The sequence below is a fragment of the Micromys minutus genome, assembly GCF_963924665.1.
Source record: "Micromys minutus genome assembly, chromosome: 21".
NCBI lineage: Eukaryota > Metazoa > Chordata > Mammalia > Rodentia > Muridae > Micromys > Micromys minutus.
This window is the reverse complement of record NC_137956.1, coordinates 4,716,127-4,740,742: the sequence shown is the minus strand read 5'-3', so window position 1 is coordinate 4,740,742 and position 24,616 is coordinate 4,716,127. Positions and strand designations below refer to the sequence as shown.

Sequence of the window (24,616 nt, the reverse complement as noted above, 5' to 3'; positions counted from 1 at the left end):
CTTCCACACTGCTGTTCATCACCAGAGGAAGTCAGGACTGGAACCCAAGCAAGTCGGGAAGCAGGAGCTGATGCAGAGGCCATGGAGGGATGTCACTTACTGACTTGCTTCCCCTGACTTGCTCAGCCTGCTTTCTTATAGAACCCAGGTCTACCAGCCCAGGGATGGCTCCACCCACAATGGGCTGGACCCTCCCCCCTTGATCACTAACTAGTTGAGAAAATGCCTTACAGCTGGATCTCATGGAAGCATTTCCTCAACTGAGGCTCCTTTCTCTGTGATAACTCCAGCTCGTGTCAAGTTGACACAAAACCAGCCAGTACAGTACTATTAGGCATGTGAGGAAATATGAAAGCTATCCCTCCATTTATAGGACAGTTTTGAATTGTAGAATTGGGGACAGCTGACTGAAAAGGATTAATGTCACTCTTAAAACCAAGTAACTTAAAAACAACTTAAGTCCTCTTGAGACTTCCATCAAAATGTTGTTCCATGAGTCTGGAACAGTCTTCCATCTAAGGCTAGTTTGCCCCCAGATTCCAAATAGCAATACTTATGCTATTCCATAACGAATGCATTATGACAGCCAACTATCAGAGCCTAACTCTATCCATCACTAATTTTCCCTTCAACAACTGTATGGTGTGCACACATGTGTGTGGAAGCCAGAGGTAAATATCTTCTTCCTCTGCTCTCCATGTTAATTTTTGAAACAAGGTCTGTCATTGAACCTGGAACTCATTGATGCTGCTAAGCTGACTACCCAGTAAGCTTTGGGACTCTGTCTCTGCTTCCCAAGCACTGGGGTCATAGATGCATTCCATGATGCTCAGGTCCTGGGGACTCCAATTCAGGTCCTAACGCTTGTGTGGCCACCGAGCCACCTCCCTTCTGTCCCATCTCATTCTTATTACTCACTAAGTAAACTTTCCCAATTATTTTATTTTATGTACGAGTGTTTGCTTTCATGAGTATCTGTTCACCCTGTGTATGCAATGGCCGTGGAAGCCAGAAAAGGGCATCTGCCACCTTAAACTGCAGTTACAGATGTCAGTGAGCCCCCAAATGTGTGTTAGAAACCAAATCCGGGTCCTCTGACAGCACTGTCACTCATTTGGAGGCTCACTGACAACTGTGCTCTTGACCACAGAGCCATCTTTCCAGTTCTCTTCTCTTTCTTTTCTGCCTGCGGAGCTCAGCAAGACTCTTCGTTCTTATAGAGATATTTCCTCTCTCTACACTGCATAGTACTGCATGCTAAGCTCACCAACGCTCTCTTACTCTGGTCTTATCACAACCTCCAATATCCTCACCCTGAAGGGTTCAAAGCTCTAAACTCTTAAGTAACTGGGCGCGCGCGCGCGCGCGCACACACACACACACACACACACACACAGAGAGAGAGAGAGAGAGAGAGAGAGAGAGAGAGAGAGAAAGGGGGAAAACCCTTTTACAAGTTTAACAAAAATTTAATTTTTAGGCTAAAAGTTCCGGTCTCAAAAACTGCAGCCTATGGGAATTGTGGGTGTTAGAAGCCCCGCCTATAGTTCAGGAAACGCCCTTTGTGGGTGAGCTCCTTTCCCACACAGATGGAAGAGTGAGGCTATTACCCCGGAAGTAGCACACAGGGAAATGAAAATGCTACTGAATGCACTGCTATTACACAAGGTACACCAGGCATTGTCTTCTGTCTCCATTGCATGAGATACCTACAGGCTTAGCGCCAAACACCCCAGCTCCCAGCAATGGAGGAGGAGGAAATGGGCCTTCAGAGACTGGATGACAAGGTCTAGTGGAAAGCACATCCTGAACCCAGGGTGAGAGTACCTTCATCGTGCCCACCTCTTCTCTTCTGGTATCGGATAAAGAAACAGTTAACTCATGCTCAGGGTTTCCCAACAGAAATGTCACTGAGGTGCAAGGCTGCATGCTTCCTTAGTGGAGGGGAAGGCCTGTTTTTAGCATGACCCCAGACCGTTTGCCTCGAAGCTGGGGATGCGACTCAGAAGGTAGAGTGTTTACCTATCATGGACAAAGCCCCAGGTTCTACTGCAACACTGAATAAATAGGGTGTGCTCTTGCAACCTGTAATCCAACACTCTCAAAAGGTAGATGCAGGAGGATTAAACGTTGATGGTCACCTTCAGCTACATAACAAGTTCTTAAAACTTAAAACCCTGCCTCCAAAAGAATAATAGTAATTTTTTAAGTCCTCACATAATGCTACGAAATCAAAAATCCCTGGGCTAGTAAAGAAGAAACAAACACCCCCACCTGGATGAAACTGTTCTGAGTGTGAGCTCTAGCCCTGGAGATGATTCTAGGTCAGTTGGAGCATTTGGTGAGAATTTAATGACCTGGACAGGGTAGACAGGAAGCGTGTCACTAAAGGAAGTTCACTGCCAGGCACAGGAAGGTTGATTCCAGAGAATGCTGTCCACGAATCTGAGAAAGCATAGTGAGGAGTTTGGCTCTGTGCAGAGAGAAACAAAATCAGAAGAGGAACTGGTCTTTTTGCCACCAGTCTGGGCCCAGGGAACTCAGCAGCAAGAAAGAAAAAACTAGAGCCCAGGACATGATCTAAAATTCCCTCTCTTCTCAGCATCTCTGAACTCAGCCCACTGCCCATTCTGGCCACTCTGAAGGAGTCGGTGCTGGAGGCAGCAGGGGACTGCGTGGGACTTGTCAATGTGACAAGATTCAGACTCTGGACATAAAACATCTTAAATGAACACCACAATGTTTTGGGTAAAACAGCCAGACACAAAAGAGGACCTACTGTGTGAATCTATTGACCCAAAGTTGAAGAACAGGAGACATAGAACTCCCAGTGATAGAAGGAAGTGGGTGGTGTAATGCTAGAGACAGAGGGCGCCTTCTGGACATGGAAACCTTTGTGATGATCCTGAGGGAAGCTTGTAAGCAGGTAGAAATCCACAGAGCTATATATTTAGGATGGCTGTGCCTTCCCATATTCTCCAATAAATAAGTTCTATCCCCTTAAGAATGAAAGTTGACTCTGGAACCAAGGTTGGTGTAGATTCCAGTCCTGCAGCTTTTTTTTTTTTTTTTAAGAGGCTAGTGACCAGGGCAGGCCAGACAGGAAGTTCACAGTCCAAATACTGTACTTAAAGGAACCACAGACACTGCCAGACACAGGACACAGTGTCTGTGAGGCACAAGATGTTTCAACGGAGGCTCCTCTGTCACCCCAGGCTCTGAGTCAGGACTGTCAGCCATTAGCCCCTCTCTCCTCTCCTTTCTCTGCCTTTGGAGCCATGCTCAGGTGCCACCTCTATTTGCTGAGCTCTTTATCAGTGGCTAGAATATTTACAGGGTACCGTGGTGCTGATTACACAGTTCATTTTACTGGAGACGAGGGAAATGCACTGTCTCCTGCTGAGTTATTCTTGGCACGGCAACCCTGGCTCTCCCAGCATGCATTTCTTTACATCTGAAGCCCCACCCCATCATCTCTCTCTCTCTCTCCTTGGTAACACAGAGCAGATGGACTTCATGCTTGTCCTTGATCTGTTTTATTCTTCTCTTTGGAAACTGGTTGATTCTGAAACCAGCAAGCAGATGCAGGAGTATGGGCTCTCGACCCGGTATCTCCTGACAGAGTTGATGGATGTGTGTCTCACCTTCCCATAGCTCTGTTTGGAGCAGGCTGTGGGTTTTGTTTATTCCCTTTTTTCTTTTTTGGTGGTGGTGGGGGGCGTGGATCATGCATGTACCACACCGTGCTTTTGTGGGGAGTCATAGTACAGCTTGTAAGAGTTTGTTTTCTCTTTCCACCATGGATGTACCAGTACCAGGAATGAAATTCAGGTCCAGGCTTGGGAGTGAGCACTCGAGTCTTCTTACTGCATTTGCTTTGCTTTATTTTATTTTATTTATTTAAAGGGTGTATCTGGTGTCGATTTGTGGTTTTGAACCTATATGAGGCCATGGAAGCCTTCCTAGAAGCAGACTCTTCAGCAGAAAACTCGAAAGTCCAAAATCAATGGGACTTGGGTTGCTGATGTGTACAGTTTGGGACCCTACCCTCTCACTCCTGTCTCTCCTTCTCATTCCCACAGCAGAACGTAGACTACTTACATAGTCTCTCAGGCATGGGCCCTAGGCCCAGTTTTTGTAAGCCACTGCATTTGACTGATTAACCAATTATTTCCCTGTTTCCTAAAGCACTGCTTTCAAGGGCTCTCTTCCTATTCATTCCGTGGATTTTAAGCAAAAGCCCCTCAGTAGCTGACACGTATTTGCACAGAAATACTGAGCCATCCCATCTAGGGTAAGAGAACAAGGCAGAAGGGTCATCCTGGACAATACATGGACACCAAGGGTTTCCAAAAGCTCCGTGGGACAAGGGCACAAAGAAAGCTACTCATAGACACTTCCTCCTGAGCTAGAAATACCCAGCCAAATAAGGAACGCAGAGACTGGGGCAGTTTTCACTGAAGACAGTGTGTCTGAGAGTCCCCTGCCTGGCATTGGTCCCCACAAAAGATTACCCTTAAATCAGCTTCTTAAGACTTCTCTTTGACCAGAAGGCAGCCACATTAAAGTTGCTTCACACAGCCCCAACGTTTCTTATTCCATATAACTCCTATTGATAGCTCCAGAGACAGTTTAGAATCAGGAAAGACTTCATAAAGACAAAATTTTAAATGTAATTGAAATGTGTAAACTAAAGTTAGGTGAGGTGATGCACACCTTTAGTCCCAGCACTCAAGAAGCAGAAACAGGCAGGTCGCAGTGAGTTTTATATAGTGAGCTCCAGGACAGCTAGGACCCCAAAGAGAGACAAAAATTACTTAATTAGTTAATTATTTAAAGCCATCAAATGACTGTAATAATGGGCCAACTGCTCCTAACTCCAGGAAAGGAATTGGGTATCAGAAAGGAAGCAGGTAGGCCCCTGCCTTTGGACTTCCCCTCCTCCTGATATTGGCTTCTTGTGACAAACATTTCCCTAGAATTGTCTGGGATTAGATAATAGAATTATCATCTTAATTTAGCCCACCAAAGTCCAGGCCATGAACTTGGTGCCAAGTCCCTTGAATTCAAAGCACATGTACAGCCCAGAGCCTGGTCATGAAGCCAGCAACCTTTCAAAGGACAGAGTCTACCTTGACGACTTATGTAAGATTCCTGAGGGACAGAGGTACTCCACCACCATCAGCTACCAAATGAGCTGCCCATGGCCCCTCAAGGTTGAGGGCTGAAGTACAAGAAAGTAAGAGAGCTTCTGAGCCAGGCAAAGGCCTGTGGGCAGGAAGCTCAGGCAGTAGACAACCTAGTGTCGGGGAATAGGGCTTGTGAGAACAGAGGACACTGTCCTTACCACAATGAGTTGCCGTTGACTGATCAGGGAGGGGAAGGAAGAAAAGGAAAGAGTGGGTGATGACTCAGTGGGGAGGATGGGCACCTGGAGAGGGTTCTGAGAGCAGAAAGCAGAAGTCAGCACAAGCTGCTTGATTGCATGGGGGGCGGGGGGATGCTACAAAGTCAGGCCTTACCGCATGTAGCATGTTGCCCAGGAAGCCCCGACACAGACAATCACTGGGGTCATTATGAGAAGGAGGAAGATTAGAGCTCTCTCCCCTGATTTCTTTCTCTCCCTGTGGTTGTAGAGAGAGGAGAGGGATTAGAAATTCCCATGCAGTAGGCTCCTAGCATGGTTCTGCCTCCAACCATCTCTGATACCCAACACTGTTAATTCCTTTAAAACTGACTATGCTGGTTCCTCTGGGTCCTCTAGTGCTCCACCCCTTGAACATCTGTGGTCTTTATTCAGGGTTGTTGACACTCCTCACTTCCCGTGACTTACCTAAACCCACACACCCTACCACATTTACCTCCTCTAAATAACCTGGGCTGAGCCTTCTCCCTGCAGAGGCAAAGACCCAGGCACGCTCCAGGCAAAAGGAGGTGGGATTGAATACTGAACTCCAAGTTAAGCTCCCCTGAGGACACACTACTACTTTCAGGGGAGATGCCATGTTCTAGAATGTGTTCCCCGGTGTGTTTTCAAATCCAGGCATACAGGAGCTTTGTGTCTTTGTGTGGGCAAGGGCCCCAGGCTCTCCCCAGCTTTGTACTGGCTTGGTTCCAAGCTCAAGATAAGCTTAGGCCTTTTGGCTCCAGTCTCAGGCCCCTGCTAATCCACTTCTGTTCTGATACTCTTGCACCTTCCTGCTTGGCTGACCTCTCTGTAGGCTACCTCTTTCTGTGAAGACTTCAGGCATTCCCACGGGGTCCCCATCTTCACTGACCGCATGATTCGTTGCCCTTCCCACGGAGCCCCTCATCATTGCTGATCATACCTGGGGTATATGGCTTAGCAGCTGCCTGTTTTAAAGACTCTCATTTCCTACCTGAGTTCTATTTCTTCCAACGATCTTGGCATATCTCAGCTGCCCGTTTGAACTACAAATTCCTAGAGATGCTGTTACTACTTTGAAACATGAATCACGTTCAACATGTCTAAGATATGCTCCTTGCCAGGACTCTGTGAGCACCAGCCTCAGAACAAAGTAGGAAAAGTCCAGGCCAGAGTGAGGGTGGTTTCAGTCCTGTCTTCCAGTATGCCTTCCAGAGCTATACCGACAGTACAGGCACCTCAGACCCCAGCCCAGCCAGCCCTTACCACCCTGCTTGTCCCTAGTATGTTCTGCTCCTTGGCTCTAAACACACTGGTCATCTTCCAGGACCAGCTCTGCCAGAAAAAATGTTACCAAATGGTAAGTTCCCTTGGAGCCATCTTCATCAGCTGGGATCACCCTGCTCTCTCAGGCCTGTCCCAGAGAGGACAGCCTCCTAAATAACAATTCAGTAGCTGCAGTGTGTGTCATATGACAGTATCTAAGTGTCTAGCATCAGGCGTGATATACAGATATCTATCTGGATGGGAATCTAGGAAGACTCTTGAGCCTCACAGTCAGGCAGGGAGGAGTCAGCTTCCATCGCCCTCCAGGGTGAAGGAGGGGCTTCACGAGCATCTGGGTAGCATTTGAAGAGCCATGGTGGAAAGTTGAGGCAAGAAACAACAAACCAGTAACGTTTACTTACGTTTCTGAAGATTAGATTTTAAAGAAATGAAGATTCCATTAGGCATGGTCGCTTATGCCTGTAATCTTGGGAGGCTTATGCACTTGGGAGGCTGAGGCAGGAGAATGACCAGTTGATGCCAGCCTGAGATACACCAGACTCTGTTTCAAAAACAAAGAAAATCCAACCAAACAAAATAAGAGGTAAATGTCCCCATGGCTTATGAGTTTATGGAGTACAGAGCAGAACAGAGTTTAGGTCTTATCTTCCCTGCCTGTCCATCTCTTCACCCCCTCCACAGTCCCTCCTTTTCAAAGCAAATCTAAATGCATTTACTGACCCCCCGCCAAAGGCATCACGGACCAGCTGACATTTGATAGTAACGTTTATCACTTAGCAATACATTCTACAGATCTTTCTAGACTGGTACCAAGGGATTTGTCTCTGGACTTTACATGAACACTGAGGATATTGTCAGTATTCTATAATTACATGTGATATGACAGAAAATGATTCATTTTATAAATGTACAGACAGATCCACAGGGTACGTTTCCACCAAGTAAATGCTTGGTGGAAAGTAAATACATGTCAGGATTTCTAAGATGGCTCAGCAGGTAAAGGTGCTTGCTGCCAAGCCTGAGGACCTGAGTTCAATCCCCAGGACTCACATGGTGAAAAGAGAGACCCCACTCTGCAAACTGTCTTCTGACAAGAGAACATGTGCCAACTCCCTAATAAATACGTTGTTTGGGGTTTTGGTTTTTCAAAAATCAATGTGTTTAAGAGCATAATGGTAGAGCACTTGTGTAGCCTGCACAAGGCCTTGGAATTTGTGACCTGCCTTCCCTCTCCTTGGGAGTGGCACGTTTTCACTGTGCCACCCTGTCGGGAAGCTGTCTGGCTAAGTGCGATTGTAGCAGCATGCCCTCTGTTTGTGATTTTTGTCTGAGGACTGAGGGTTGGATCTAAACATCTGTTAGAGTCCATCTGTGTTTCTTTTCCTGAAAACTGTCTGTGTCCTATGGACCAAGCACCTGTCACACTAGGAAGTGCAGCAGAGGCTTTACACATCTTTCTCCTTAGACGCCTGTAAACTTGCCCACGGTGAACCGTGCACTCTGTGTGTGCAAGCCACTGTGTTCATGTGGGGGTCAGAGGACAACTTCCCATTGCCTTCTTCTTTTCCTCCCCCTCCTCCTCCTCCTTCTTCTTGAGACAAAGTTTCTCTAGATAACTCTAGCTGTTCTGGAACTCATTCTATAGGCCAGGCTGGACTCGAATTCACAGAAATCCTCCTGCCTCTGTCTCCCAAGTACTGAAATTAAAGGTATGCACCACAACTGCCCTGCTAGAGGACAACTTTCAAGAGTCAGAAGTTTTCAGCTTCTACCCTGTGAGTTCCAAGATTAAACTGGGGGCATGAGGCTTGGCAGTAAGAGCCTTACCCAGTGGGCCACCTCATTGGCCCAGGCTCACGGTTTTAACTGCGAAGGACCTGCCTGCCATTCTATGATAATGAAGGTTTCAAAGCTTCCCACGTCAGCTGTTCTGGGCATGGTGCCAAAGAGCCTGCATGCTAAGCCAAGGAAGGTAAATTGGATAAAAAGCTGAAAGGGCAGGGTTCAGTGGTTCACTCGGTGGGGGTGGAAGGGTGTGTCTAACTTCCCTGTTAGAAAGGAGACGGAAAGTCTTGTCCGGCTGCTGGATTTCCTCCCTTGGACAGACTGCCCCTCAGCTGACAGGAGAAGGAACTCAGTAGACTGCAAACTCCATCACCCAGAGAAACAGCCAAATGAGAAGTAGAAAGTGGGGATCTTCTCTCCAAAGAGAGATCTCTCTTTTCCTGCGCAGAAGAAGCCGGCTGAGCTGGTCATCTACAGCATAAAGCTACCTCGGGAACACAGAATACACAAAACTTACAGAAAGCGCTAAGTAGAACAGCAAAGACCTAGGTGGATGAGAACGGACGTATTCAGAAGGAATTATGGATTATAACAGAAAAGAGATCTGACATAAGGGCTGGAAGAAACGGGGATGGAGCTGCATTGGATGTCAAGCTCCCGCTGGGTGCAGAGGTTCATGCCTGCAATCCCAGCACACAGGAGACTAAATGGGGGGGGGGCTGTAGGTGAGTTGGTAGACTGCTTACTTAGCACACGCAGAGTCCTGGGTTCAATCCGGTGCAGCGTAGATTTAGTGTAGCAGTGCACTCCTGTAATCCCGACACTAGGGAGGTCAGGGCAGGAGTATCTGAAATTTCAGACCATCCGCAACTACACAGAGAGGCTACAAGTGACCATGGTGGGGGGGTGGTAAGAATGTGATGGTGTTGGGCTGTGTCTCAATGTCTACAGGAAAGCCCTAGTGAGGGTCAGGGATGAATCAGGCCTAGTTCCTCACCAGGGCCCTCGATCCAAAGAGCACATCCCTCATGCGTCAGCACACACTTCCCATCCTCGAGTGACTTCTGCTGTAAAGCATAACCTTGGGGATAGTTAGTCAAGTCAATGCCCAATGCTGTCCTTATGATATAGGTATTCATCTTTGGAATACAAAGCAGCTGCAGCTCTGGGAGGGCACACCTGCACACCACAGCCACCTGAGGCTCTGGGAGGGCACACCTGCACACCACAGCCACCTGAGGCTCTGGGAGGGCACACCTGCACACCACAGCCACCTGAGGCTCTGGGAGGGCACACCTGCACACCACAGCCACCTGAGGCTCTGGGAGGGCACACCTGCACACCACAGCCACCTGAGGCTCTGGGAGGGCACACCTGCACACCACATGTGTTAGAACCAAAATGACCCTAGGATCATCTCCAAGCTTGGGTTTCCAGAGGTAGAATCAGGACTCAGCTGGTTTTCAGGGCTAGAACCCTGCTCTGGCTGAGTCAAGGAGTTTAGCCACCTCACTACATCATCGAGGAGACCTTAGTGTGGTGCAGTGGTTCACAGAGCAGGCAGTGCAAAGCCTTTATTGACCAAACAAGAAGTGAAAGGGCTCACTCAAGGTCAAAGGCCTCTTGGGGACGTGTAGGAGGGATCTAGACAGGAAGTATAGGGACATCAGCCTTCGGTGGGTCTATAGGAAGAAAAAGCTACTGAGGGCACAGAGACAGGTGGTCTATAAAAGAAGATGTACAGGACTCAAAAAGGAACCCACTGAGGCTGGGGATGTGGCTTGGTTGGTAGAGTGTGTGCAGGAGGCCCTGGTTCTATCCCAGAGCTGTAGAAACTCAATGTGGGACACCTCTGTGTTCCCGGCATCGGGGAACTGGAGGCAGAGGGGTGAGAAATTCAAGACCTTTCTTGGGTATATGGTGAGTTTGAGCCTAGCCTGGGATATATGATACATTGGAGCAGGGGTGGGTTGGGGTAGAGTTTGGGGGTGGGAGAGGAGATGGCTCAGTGGGGAAAGTGGCTGCCACACAAACCCAAAGGCCTGAGTTCAATCCAGAATCCACAAAATGTTTAACACATACACACATACACACATACACACACACTCACAGCTTAGCATTTGCATTACTGGGGCCTGGTCCTCTATGAGGTCACTGCACCTGCCATGCAGGGGTCACATTTCTTATCACTGGAGCACAGCCATCTAAACTGTAGTGGACTTCATGTTCAGAGTGCTTCCTGCAGGCCTGGCCAAGCAGGTGTATGGGTCTGTCCCCAGGGCAACTTCACTTCCAGAACTCTGAAGGAGCCACCATCTGCCCCTACACACACATACACACACACACACACACACACACACACACACACACACACAGAGGAACTGGGTTTCTTGTTTTTGAACCTGCTTCTGAGCCCCCTTTCCAGTTATTTAATGTCCCTAAGAATCCATGTAAGATGAAGACTATGACAATAAGGGCACCTCTCTCCCAGTGCTGGGAGGAGGAAATGCTGTCCGCATGGATCAGATCGGTCAGGAAGCAGCAGAATGGGAATCGGGGGACATCTGGGCTGACAATCCAGCTCAGTAGCCAAGAGTAATTGTCATGGAAGCCCGAGAACCTGGCTTCTATGCCAGGAACTCACACTGGAGAGACCAGACTGCCTCACCCCAAACATTGTCCTCTGACCTCCATGTGCACACCATGACATGCACACACCCAGACAAACACACCACATATATGTAATGGTAATAAATAATAAAAATGTATAAAGTCTATTTCAAGTCAGACTGGCCAAACTTGATGCCCAGCACATCTACTTCCTGTGTGACCTTGGTCAAGACACTTAACCTCTCTGAGTTTAAAGAGTGCCTTCCTTATAGAGGGGTTTTGGGGCTTGAATAAGAGAAGAGACATCAAATGAGGAGGAAGTGATGGTCCCACAAACATACCTTTATTTATATTGATTTTTTAAAGTGTGTTATTTTATATTTATTTTATATTGAGCCCTGTGTCCTCCATCCTACTCACTCAGACACCATACTTACTGTGTGTACATGTCTGTGTATGCATATATACACATATACATATATATGGGGGAACACTGTACTGGTGTGTACATGCTGTGGATCGTGACAGGGAAGAGGAAACACACATTATAAAATATTCTCTGGGTGGAATATTACTCAGCCTTTAAATGTGAACACGAATGCCACAGAAACATGGAGAAAGTTATGTGAAACTTAAAAGTAAAAGGTCATCTGCACAGTTATGTAAAAATATATTCACTTCCACATGCAGAACAGGAACACAGAGGAGCAAGAAGGCCATCCATGAGGAGCGTGAGCTTCTAAGGTGCTTTTAAATTCTGTCCCCCCCCCACACACACACACAGCTGACAGAAAGGATGAGCCAGGAAACAATTGAATAAACAAAATTGAATAAACAAGCAAACAGGAAACCCCACACACAGGTGGCAAACCCTTGATCAAAGGTCAACTACTCCCATAGCCACAGGGAGGGAGGCTGCCCACATCCTGATTCTCTCTTCTTGGGGAACCAGCTGTGTAAGCATTGGTAGGTGGATCAGAGTCCTCACCCTCACATAAAACAGCCGGATATTTGGTTAGAGTTATCTTCTCTTTCCTCCTGTTCCTTATCTCTGAGGGGTTTATCAGGGTTGGAAACAGAAGTCATTGACCCCTGGATACTTCTCTATGCTTTGGGCCTAATCACCACAGACTGGGGCCTGCGAGATGGCTTAGTGGTAAAGGTGTTCACTGTGCAGTCTGATGACCTGAGCCCAGCCCTCAAACTTGATGTAAGAAGAGAGAAGCAGTTCCTGCAGATTGTCCTCTGACCACCAGACACACACCATGGTTGCATATATACGCCCACACACCAAACAAATGGTAAAAAGAAAATAAATTCAAATCTGAGATTTAAGCTTTACCGGTTTCTGAGTGTGCACTGCTTCCCTGCAGCCAGTTGCAAAGCACCATGGTGTGACTGGAGAAATGACTCAGTGGCTAAGAGCACTTGCTGCTCTTTCGGAGGACCTGGGTTCAATTCCCGGCACCCACAGCTGGTTTACGAACCATCTCTACCTGCAGTTTTAGGGTATCCAGCATCCTCGGCTGACATTCTCGGGCACTGCATTCAATTGGTACACATACCATACATGCAGCTAATACATTTATACACAAAAAATAAAATTTAAAAATCTAAAAACATATATATCCAATAACAGCAAAGTGCTAGGGTTACGATGTGGAACATGGAGAGTGGGAAGAGTGGCTGATTGAGAGATCTACCTCCCCCCAAAACACGGACTCCCATAGAAGTTCTGTCTAGAAAACTCCCAGACAGCTTGGTGAGACTGGGACGCCTGGAAGCTGACTTCTCCAAAGTCAAAGCCATTCTCCATGGCTCCTGTAAGCCACTTGGCAAGGGGAATGGTTAGATGCTCCTATAGCCCTCCCCAAAAGTAAGCCAAGCCCCTTGTCAATCAACATAAATGACCCTGATTAAATCCAGTCTCTGTTTTCACTAAGTGGCCTGTGATTCATTCCTCACCACTGCCTACAGTAGGGCGATGGAGGTACACACACACACACACACACACACACACACACACACATACACACACACACACACATACACACACACACACACACACATACACACACACACATACACACACACACACACACACACACACACACACACATCTGTATAATCCTAGACACTGCAGAGATAAAGGCTGAAAGATCAGGACTTCAAGTGGCTTAAGAAAGAGGAAACTTAAATCTTTCCTTCTGTTTAGTTTCAAGCAGGTGTATCCAACCTGAAGCTCAGCATAGCTGTGGATGCTATCTCACACAAAGCTGTGAACTTGTGTAAAACGTGATGAGAGTTGTGGTGGGGAGGGAGTGGTCTGGATTTTTGTGGTTAATAACTGAACTGTAAGGTCTCCTGCATGAACTCCGTGCCCCAGTGTCAGGAAAAATAAACAGCACATGCACTCTCTCTGGACCCACAGGCCGCAGGCTGTACACCCATGTGTGGCCCAGAGAAGCCAAAGGCTGGACGTTCCTAGAAAGCAATGTGTTTGTATCTCTGACCTACAATAATCCCACTGGGGTGTTGGTCTGGAAACGGAACCATAGCTGCAGAGCTGAGGATCAAGCCGAGCAATCTGACTGCAGAGTGCTGGCTTCTGCACTTCTCCAGCACTGTGTCCCACAGTGTGTCAACAAGCTCTGAACAGAGTAGGGCCCCTGATGAACCCCTTTATCCACAGAGCCAGATAAGGGAGCCAGAAGTCAAAGAATAAGGTTCTCAACTCATGGTTGTTTTTAAAGATTTATTTTTTTATTATTTTTAATTATGTGTATTTGTGTGTCTTTGTGCGGATATGTTGCACCCAGGTACAGCTGTCTAAGGAGGCCAGAGACATCAGATCTCCTTATATATAGGTGGCTGTAAGTCACCTGGAGTGGATACTAAGAACCCAATCCAGGTCTTCTGCAAGAACAGTTTGTAATGTTTGTTTGTTGATTTTTGAGACATGCTTTTTCTCTGTAGCCATGGCTGTCCTGGAACTCTCTTTGTAGACTAGGCCAGTCTTGAACTCACAGAGTTTCATTTGCCTCTGCTTCCTGAGTGCTGGGACTAAAGGCATGTACCGCCATACCTAGCTGTAGTTGGCAATCATAACCTCTAAATCATCTCTTTAGTCATCCCCCTTTCTGAGACAAGGTTTCATGTGCCCCAGGCTGGCCTCAAACTCCCTATGTAGCTGAGGATGACCTTGAATCCTCCTGCTTCCAGCTTCCAATTACTGGGACTAGAGATTTGTGCCACCACATTGGGCTTACGCAATGCTGGTAATGCATCAGGACTTTAGGTGTACTAAGGCAAGCACTCAGCCTACAAGGCAAGCATCAGGGCTACCACACTAACCCCATATAAGAATATCTAGTGTCAACGTGGCCCAACTTTAAGTCATTAGCTTGGTGCCAGGAGGCACAGAGTGGCAGTTACATTTATTTTGTGGGAATGTTCCATCCCGGGCAAAGGACGTGGTTGGAGAAATTTCAAGGACATTGAGAAATTATGGTCTTCCAGGGGACTCCTGCCAGGGCTGGGAATATTTTCAGCAGTACATGTTTACAGAGCAAGAGTTGGTGAACACACACACACACACACACACACACACACACACACACACACTAGAGCACAATTCAATAATGAATTCATGGAGATGTTTTGCAAACAGCTCTGCGTCAGCGCCCAAGGCCTTCGTCTTATACACTTGCTTCATTAACTTCATCTAGTACCTGGCAAACGTTCAACTGAGCAGAATCATCCTGCACAGGCATTGTAGGCAGAAAGCAGCGAGGCCAAGCTAAACTTTCAACTGGCTTACTCCTAGGTCTAGCTCGATTGCCTGAAGTCACCTACCTGATGATGTCTTAAGAGAAGAGGATGTAATTTACTGTTGTATGAATTCCTAAGGATCTTCTAACTAGGAACTGGTTTGGGAATGCAGAAATCACGGCAAGAGATACTATCCGAAATCCTTCTGTCTAAAGGAGAAGGTGTTTGGTATCCCCTGGAACTTACTGCCAGAGGGCAACCCTAGGCCACCACCTCATTTTCCAGGATTGAGGAGCAAATTCTACTGAAGTAACTGTTTACCTTGGGCAATACTGCCTCTCTCAAAGCGACAGTACTGTCTGGCTTCATACCACTGAAATCTTTGTCTCTTAAGAAGATGCGAGAGGCTAAAGAGATGGTTTAATAAATGGAAACCAAGATTTGTTCCCAACACCTACAACAGGCTATGCACAACCACATGTATATAACTCAAGCTCCATGAAATCCAGTGCCCTCTTCACACACACACAGGCACACTAATACATGCATACACACATGTGCACCAACACCCATTCCAACACATATACATATCCATACACACACACATACCAACACACATACACACATGAAAAAAATGCTGAAAACAAGGGCTGTGGATATACCTTAGCAGCAGAGTGCTTGCCAACATGTGTGAGGCCTCCGGTTCAATTCCTAGTCCTGGGGAATCAAATATGCTGGAAACAATGTGAACGTGTATGAATTTATACACAGGTATAAATAGGCTGGTTCCTGAGATCTTACAAGACTTTTCTTAGGAATATGTACTAGAGATCTCAGATTTTGGCAAAGATTTAAATATTAAAATGGCCTTCAGAGCATTGTTCTAAATTTTAAAAAATCTGGCAACAAACTGAACATAAATCAAAGTGTAGGATTGGCTAGTATCCAATATATACAAAGAATTCAAGAAGTTAGACTCCAGAGAATCAAATAATCCTATTAAAAATGGGGTACAGAACTAAACAAAGAATTCTCAATTGAGAAATGCCAAGTGGCTGAGAAGCACCTAAAGAAATGCTCAACATCCCTAGTCATCAGGGAAATGCAAATCAAAACAACCCTGAGGTTCCACCTCACAACAATCAGAATGGCTAAGATCAAAAACTCAGGAGACAGCGGATGCTGGTGAAGATGTAGAGAAAGAGGAACACTCCTCCATTGTTGGTGCAATTGCAAGCTGGTACACCACTCTGGAAAACAGTCTGGTGGTTCCCAGAAAATTAGACATAGTACTACCTGAGGACCCAGATATACCACTCCTAGGCATATAACCAAAAGATGCTCCAACATATAACAAGGACACATGCTCCACTATGTTCATAGCAGCCCTATTTATAATAGCCAGAAGCTGGAAAGAACCCAGAGGTTCTTCAACAGAGGAATGGATACAGAAATTATGAAACATTTTACACAATGGAGTACTACTCAGCTACTAGAAACCATGACTTCATGAAATTCTTAGGCAAAGGGATGGGACTAGAAGCTATCATCTTGAGTGAGGTAACCCAGTCACAAAAGAACACACATGGTGTGCACTCACTGATAAGGAAATACTAGCCCAAAAGTTCGGAATACCCAAGAAACAATCCACAGACCTTATGAAACTCAAAAAGAAGGAAAGTCAGAATGTAGATGCCTCAGTCCTTCTTAGAAGGGAGAACAAAACGCTCATGAGATAAAAATAAAGGAACAAATAGAGGAGCAGGGATTGAAGAAAAGACCATCCAGAGACTGCCTCACCTGGAAATCCATCCCATATGCAGCCACTAAAACCAAGCACTATTGCTGATGCCAAGAAGTGCTTACTGGTAGAATCTAGATATGGATGCCTCCTCAGAGGCTCTGCTAGAGCCATACAGATACAGATGAGGATGCTTGCAGCTAACCATCAGACTGAACACAGGGACCCCAATGAGGGAGCTAGAGAAAGGACTGAAGGAGTTGAAACGGTTTGCAAAACATGGGAAGAACAACATTATCAAACAACCAAACCCTCCACAGCTCCCAGGGACTAAAACACCAACCAATGAGTACACATGGAGAGATCCATTTCTCCGGTTGCATATGTAGCAGAGAATGGCATTGTCTGGCATCAATGGGAGGAGAAGCCTTTGCTCCAGTGAAGGTTCATTTTCTCAGTATGGGGGAATGCCAAGGCGCTGAGGTGGGAGAGGGTGGTTGGGAGAAGGAGCATCATCTTCATGGAGGCAAGGGGAGTGGGGGGGGAAGGTATTAGGGGGAAAGAGGATAACATTTGAAATGTAAATACAGAAAATATTCAATAAAGAAGGAAAAAATAAATCTGTGGGATAAACATCTGGGGGAGGAGGAAAGGAGGGAAAGGAGACTGAAAAAGAATGTTCCAATTCTTACTTGGAGCATGATCTGAGGTCCCTTCCAGCCCAATAGTGCCCCATAATGTGTGTTTTACAGTGTTATTGTTAAGAACCTGTCTGGGGCCTGTGAGATACTTTAGTGGGTGAAGGCACTTACAGGCAAACCTGATAAACTGAGGTCAATTCTTGGGACCCACCTGGTAGAAGAGAAACAACTCACAAAAGTTGTCCTCTGATCACCACACATGTACCGAGGCACATGCATATCCACATACATATACATGCACACACAAATAAAATGTAATAAAAAATCTTAACCTCTTTTGGTTGGTGTACTGCCATAACTGTGTCTGTACCAATCTCTTCGCTATAAACTTTTTGTGAGCTCAAGTCAAGTTTTTAATCTGTATCATGCCGTCTCCTGAGTCCTTGTCTAGCTCCTAGAGTTGTAGTGCTAAGTAGTACTTAACACCCCTTTTCACAACACCCCCCCAACTTGTACCCCTTCACCGAATCTCACTACTGTAGGGATCAGTGTCTAGTGTCCTCCACCATTTCTCAAGGACAAGAGTTTGAAAACCTCTTGAACCTAGGCTCTATTGCAGCCTCTTCTCTGGGACCCTCCCCATCCCCTCCTCCTGGTCCTCCCCAGCCCCTCCTCCTGGCCCTCCCCATCCCCTCCTCCTGGCCCCTCCCCAGCCCCTCTTCCTGGCCCCTCCCCATCCCCTCCTCCTGGCCCTCCCCAGCCCCTCCTCCTGGCCCTCCCCATCCCCTCTTCCTGGCCCTCCCCATCCCCTCCTCCTGGCCCTCCCCATCCCCTCTTCCTGGCCCCTCCCCATCCCATCCTCCTGGCCCTCCCCAGCCCCTCCTCCTGGCCCTCCCCAGCCCCTCCTCCTGGCCCTCCCCATCCCCTCTTCCTGGCCCCTCCCCATCCCCTCCTCCTGGCCCTCCCCAGCCCCTCCTCCTGGTCCCTCCCCAGCCCCTCCTCCTGGTCCCTCCCCAGCCCCTCCTCCTGGTCCCTCCCCAGCCCCTCCTCCTGGCCCCTCCCCATCCCCTCTTCCTGGCCCCTCCCCATCCCCTCCTCCTGGCCCCTCCCCAGCCTTCCTCCTGGAATCTTCACTGCAGTCCTTGGGCAGCCACAAGCAAAGCCTGCTTTCCCAGGGCCTCAGACCAGACCTGGATCAACAGAGGTGGCCAGCGAGCATTAGTTAAGAAGAGGAAGGGATTAACAGGTGCATGCCTGTAACATGTCAGCACACACAGAGAAAAGGAATCCTTAGGCAGAAGTGGAGAGCAGTTCCCTAGTTCCCTTGGTTCTCCGTGAGCTTTCTCTCTGAAAACAGTTTTCCATCTTCTCCTGCACACGTGCTGAACACGTGTCAATACACACGAGCTAAATCCAGAGTCAATACACACAGGAAGGAACTGGCCCTGAGAGGCCAGTGAGGGCGAATTTTCACAGAAAGACAAGATTCACAGATGAAAAGTTGCAGATAAATCTGAGCTCACTTTCACAATACACCCTTACCTCAAGTCTGTGTTAGGCATTTCTCTCAGCACTCAAATAGTGTATTTAATCTTTGTAACAACCCTACTATTTTTAACCCTCATTTCCTTTTCTTTTTTTATTATGTGTAGGGTGTGGTGTGTGTGTGTGTGTGTGTGTGTGTGTGTGTGTGTGTGTGTGTGTGTGTGTGTACACAGAGGGGCACTCTCTAGGCCAGTCAGGGTAGCCTGTGGCATTCTGTGAAGGTCTGTCCTGATTACCTTAATCACTGTGAGAAGGTCTAGCCTGGCCATAGACAGTTTGGAGTCCTGGATTTGAGTAAAAGAAGCTAGCCTAATGCTAAACATGCATTCATTCATTCGTTCTCTGTTTTTGATTTCCATGTGACTAACTGCTTCCTGTCTTGACTTCCCCACCTAGAACTGTATCTTGAAATTGTAAACCAAATAAACCTTTGTTCCCTGAGCTGCTTTTTGTCAGGACATTTTATCCCAGGAGCACAAATAAAGTTAGAACAACCTGGCATTCCAAGTACACATTGCAGTGTCTGGTTTTATGTACAGGTGCTGAGGATTGAACTCAGGTCCTTATGCTTGCAAGACAAACACATTACCAACTGAGCTATCCTCCCATCCCCCACTAGATAAAGTCCAAGGTCTTTGGCATCTATGCTGTATGCTGCCAGCTTCTCTCTGTGTCTTCTGGTCATGAGCTCTCATGCTGTTCCCTCAGCTGGAAGACCCCACTCCCCATCCCAAACACACACAGCCCCAGTCACCCTTCCAGACCAGGTTTACCATTCCAGGACAATCTATCGCCTTGGGTGGGGTAGTTCCAAGTTCTCTGCTACCATCTGGCCACCCCACAGTGAATATTCTTGGGTTCCTCAAAGAAGGAGTTCATGCTGGTTCCCAGTACCTTCCAGTAAGCACCAGCTGGAGCTCAGAACCACCTGTGGGTGGTCCTAGATCCAGTGTTGATGGAACGCACACAAGGCATAACCAGTAATCCTGACTTTGTATTCCAGAGCCCTTCGGGAGAAGCCTTGAAGCTACTGAAGCAAAGAAACCATTACAGAAGCCAGAGACCAGATTCCTGCTCTTCAAAGATGGAAATGATCGCCTGGGCTGTCAGCTCAGACCCCAGCACCCGGAAACACTGCAGGAGTGCGGCTTCAACAGCTCCCAGCCGCTTGTCATGATCATCCACGGGTGGTCGGTAGGAAGTGTGGGCATGCTGTGTTCTCTGTGTGTTCCGGATCGATGTCTTTCTCCCTAGAGCGTCGGGTTTTAATAATACCAGTGATAACCTCACACGTGGTGTTGGTAAAGCACCTTCCAGTTTTCTCAGTTCCAGGAGTAAGCAGGATAGTGGAAATGTGTGTCTGTGTGTCTGTGTATGTGCATAAAGGACAGGTGCCCACCAGAAGAGGGTGATGGATCCCTGGATCTGGAGTTGCAGGTAACTGTGTACTGCCAGGTATGGGTGCTGGGAACAGAGCTCAGGTCCTGTGCAAAAGGAGTGCATACTCTTAATCTCCATCCATCTCTCCAGCACCCCATCAAAAAATTGTACATGGGTTCTAAGGGTCAGACTCCAGCCCTGGGTTTATATGACAGGTGCTTTTCCAATGGAGCCACATTAGAATTTATTTTATTAGAATTAGAATTTATTTTCTGTCATCTACTTGAAAATTATTTTCTAAAGAGCTGGCCTTAAACTCATCATGTAGTCAAGGATGACCTTGAACTCCTGATATTCTTAGCTCCACTCCAAGGGCTGGGATGACAGGTGTGTGTCCCTGTGTCTAGTTTATGCCGTGCTAGGGATAGGAGTAGACCTCCATGAAATGCTAGGTAATCAGTCCACTCACTAAGCATGAAAAATATCCTTGACATAAAAATATCCTGCTCTGGAGAATAAACCGGCTCACCAACCCACCCACCCACCCGGTCAGCTCCATTTTTTGCCTTCTCTCCTCTGACCCCTCATTAGTGTCCCCTCCCCCATTTTCTTCTCTAGTTCTTTTCCTATAGGCACAGTCTCACGGGGTGTCCTGCAGGCCAGCCCTGCCACAGCTCAGCCCTCCCCCAGGGCATGAGGAATGCCAGCACCCTCTGCCTCATCTTTCTGCTGGGCTTTCTCACTCAGTTTCTCTGACCCACTAGGCTGCAAGTTTCTACCTGGAATAGGTTCTTCCCTACTCTTGTCTGATATTATCGGCCAAAATGTTTTTTTACCTGAATTAATGATAGAATGAATGAGTTTGGTTTTGAAATGCAACACAAAGCTGTAAGCTCCTATAGAAAAAAAAGTGCTCTTTGGCCTAAAAATCTTGTTGGACCAGAGTATGCAATCTCTGCAGCCTCTACCATTCCCACCATCACCACCATCATCACCACCACCATCACCACCACCACCACCACTACTACCTCCACCACCACACCAGAAATACTAATGCTGACAGCAGCCAGAGCTGCACAGGCTTTGGACTTCTGCACTCTAACTGGGCTTCTGGCTTTGTTTTAAGAACTCTACACCCACCACTAAGTCCTTTGGCCTTTAAACCCTCCTGGAAGGAAGGCAACACTGTTGATGAAGGAATGGGTCATGTGGGCAAAGTATTATGCATGCAAGTTAGCTCAACTAGGATATTTGCTCTTAGTAAACCTTTCTTGAAAAAACACAGCTCAGCTCCCCTGGAGGATGGGAGTGGCCAATGGGGGTGGGATGGAACTGAGGGACAGGGATGGAGCCATACCATTTTCCTTCCTGCATCTTGACCTTAAAATCTCCCAAATTTCTCCAGTCCCCAGACATACTACACTGCCCCCTTTATGCCTCCATGAGACTGGAATACCCTAGACCCAGCTAAGCCCACCTTCCTGACTCTGTTTACCCTCCAAGGTCCCAGCACAGCCACTCAGCTCTAGAAACATAATGGGTACACTATCATCTCAAGTTGAGGATGCACAGAGCACATCTCAGGTTCATCCCACCAAAGAGAGATGAAGGCAGGACAGATGCTGTGGGATCCCAGGCATGGCAGAGCTCACCATTCCGAAGTCAACTCTCAGACCTAATTTTCACACACTTTTCCATTATTTTAGGGCTCAGAAAGTGCTACCGAGGGGAAAGATTCAGACAATGACTCTCAGGTGGGGAGAATGTGGCAAGGTCTGGGCAGACTGTGTCTTCAAAGTCTGGGGCTGGAGATGGGTTGACACCTTGTGGGTGGAGTTAGAGACGAACTGACCAATGTGCAGGACAGCTGGGCAGAAGCTCTTTAGGTTCAAATATCCTCAACATAGATTGAGAAATCCCAAACTATGGCCTCTCTAGTGGGGAAAAAGATCTAGCATTGTCCTCGAGTCCGAGAAAGAAGAGGGCTGTGTACTTAGGGACCCCCAGAAACTAGCATAGGACTCCCTCTGTCCTCCCAATGAGGCTGACAGCCTGTGGCCCACCTTCAGGTGGATGGCTTGCTAGAAACTTGGATCTGGAAGATAGTGGGTGCACTGAAGTCCCGACAGTCCCAGCCTGTGAACGTGGGATTAGTGGACTGGATCTCCCTGGCTTACCAGCACTACACCGTCGCCGTTCACAATACACGTGTTGTGGGCCAGGAGGTAGCTGCTCTTCTCCTATGGCTGGAGGTAAGTCCCACCCTCTTACCCCTTTCTCCAAGACACCTCCCTGTAGTGCCAGAAGACCTCAGTGCCCAGACTGCAAGTCTAAGGCCTTTATCCTTCTCCTCCTCCTCCCATCTGCACACCCCTCCTGTATACTGGAGCAGCAGTGTCCAGGTCTTTCCTAGGCTATCCCATGGATCCATGGTGTGCTGGTTAGTGTATTGTCAGCTTGACACAAGCTGGGGTCCTCTGGGAAATGCCTCTGTCAGGTTAGCCAGTAGATAAGTCTGTGGGGGTATTTTATCATCCTTATCACCAAATACTGGAATGGGAAGCCCACTGTGGATGATGCTAGCCCTGGGAAGGTGGTACTGAATTGTATAAGCAAGCAGGTTAAGCAAGGGATGGGAGAAAGCCAGAATATAGCATTCCTCCATTGCTTCTGGCTTAGTCCTGAATCCTCATCCCTGTCCTGGCTTCCCTTCAGGATGGATGTACCTGTACGATGAAATTAACCCTTTCCTCTCCAAGTTGCTTTCAGTCAGCATTTATCACAGCAACAGGAAGCAGGCTGGGACATATGGATAGCTATGAATGCAGTCCAATACAAAACCATAAGGCCCAGTGTAGCCTATGACAACTGAACTCCACTCAATATAGCTCAGAGACTTCAACATTTTAGATACATCTGTCCTAAGGAAGCCATCGATCCCACAGAAGTGTGATGTTCCACCTGTAAATTCAACCTTGAAAGGTAAAGGCAAGGGATCCCCAGTTTCTTCGAGGCACCAGTGGCCAGGCAAAACCAGATAGGCAGGAGGCAGCAATCACCAGGACATCCCAAAGAACAGTCACCCCACTCCACCCCCATTAGCCGGTTTCCCAGTGAGAGCACCTGGTTCATGGGTGTCACCAAGCATGGGTGGGTGCCCCGTGGAAGCAGGCCCTATGGAAGGCTCTCAGCCTCCTCTCCCCAACCCCAACCATTCCCTCCATCCTCTTACCTTGTCTTGCAGGAATCTGTGACATATTCTTGGAGCAAAGTTCACCTGATTGGGTACAGCCTGGGAGCCCATGTCTCAGGATTCGCAGGCAGCGCCATGGGTGGAAGGAAGAAGATCGGAAGAATCACGGGTATGTCCTGTGTAACCCCACAAGCTCCAGGGCTGAGGAGCAGGGAGCACACACCTGACTGCCTAGGCTCATGGTCCAGACCATTAGTTGAGGAACAACACCAAGCACCCCCCAACCCGCCTTGGGTCAGGAATCGCTGCTCTTCCCGTGAGAACGTAGAAGGAAGGACAGCCCTGTGCTACGGCCTTTCTCGTAGCTGTTCCACATGGGTCCAAAAGAAGATTCTAGTTACATTTTTTAATAAGAAACTGTACTGCTTTGTTGTTTTTATTTATATTTTTGTTTTTGAGACTTCATCTCCTGTAGCCCAGGTTAGCCAATTCTATCTCTAGCCTGACACTTTTAACTTCAGTGTGCATAAATGCTTCCCCAATGAGGCATTGCTAGAGGGGTCAAAATCCCACAAAGTGGGGGTATTGCTTGATGAGTAAACATGAGGGCCGGATCCTAACATTGTGTATAAATGTCAAAGGGTGTGTGTGGCATTTCACCTATAATTCCAGACTAGAAAGGCAAAGACAAGGGTCCCAAGGCAAGCTGCCGAGTCCTGTAAGCTCTGGGTTTGTTTGAGAGACCCTCATTGAATACGCTGAAAGAACAAAGACGATTCCAGACACCAATCTCCAGGTGCCATGTGAACACCCACATGTAAACCTGCACGCTCGTACACACACATACACAGCAGTAGCCACCCACATGTAAACACACATACACACACAGGCACACACACACACACACACACACACACACACACACACACACACACACACACACAAGGATGCCCAGGCCTGCCTCTGACCTCCCGCCAGCTAGCAAGGTCACACCCCAGCCTTATAGCCAAGCTGCCTGCAAGGAGACAGCAGGAGGCTCCTTACTCTGGAGTCACCTCACTGCTAGCCCAGAGACAGAAATAGGGATCTCACCAAGGCCGCAGGTGGGCTGGAGAGCAGGCAGGCAACCTCCCTCCTCACTGTCAGTTCCTCCCTTGGCTGCAGCAAAGATGGTAGCCTCGGGCCTGCCACAAAAGGGTCTCTTCAGACAAGTCAGGAGGAGATCCCAGGGTGCACACATACCCTCCCCCAAGCAGTCAGCCAGGAGCCAGGCTTGT

General features: G+C 47.7%; 1 protein-coding gene across 3 annotated transcripts in view; it reads left to right on the top strand.

Annotated features, from left to right (window-relative positions):
* The window catches only part of LIPC (lipase C, hepatic type), a gene marked incomplete at both ends in the record, with an annotated part of 117,790 nt that overhangs the window by 76,390 nt on the left and 16,784 nt on the right, over positions 1–24,616 (top strand). For 2 of the 3 annotated variants that reach the window (XM_080934173.1, XM_080934174.1), the window contains 3 exons: positions 19,770–19,960; positions 22,216–22,398; positions 23,391–23,508. In XM_080934173.1, coding sequence (XP_080790299.1) covers positions 19,770–19,960; positions 22,216–22,398; positions 23,391–23,508 — 492 coding nt within the window. Of the gene's footprint in view, positions 1–19,769; positions 19,961–21,852; positions 21,901–22,215; positions 22,399–23,390; positions 23,509–24,616 lie in introns of all 3 variants that reach the window. The other variant, XM_080934172.1, reaches the window with a different exon arrangement.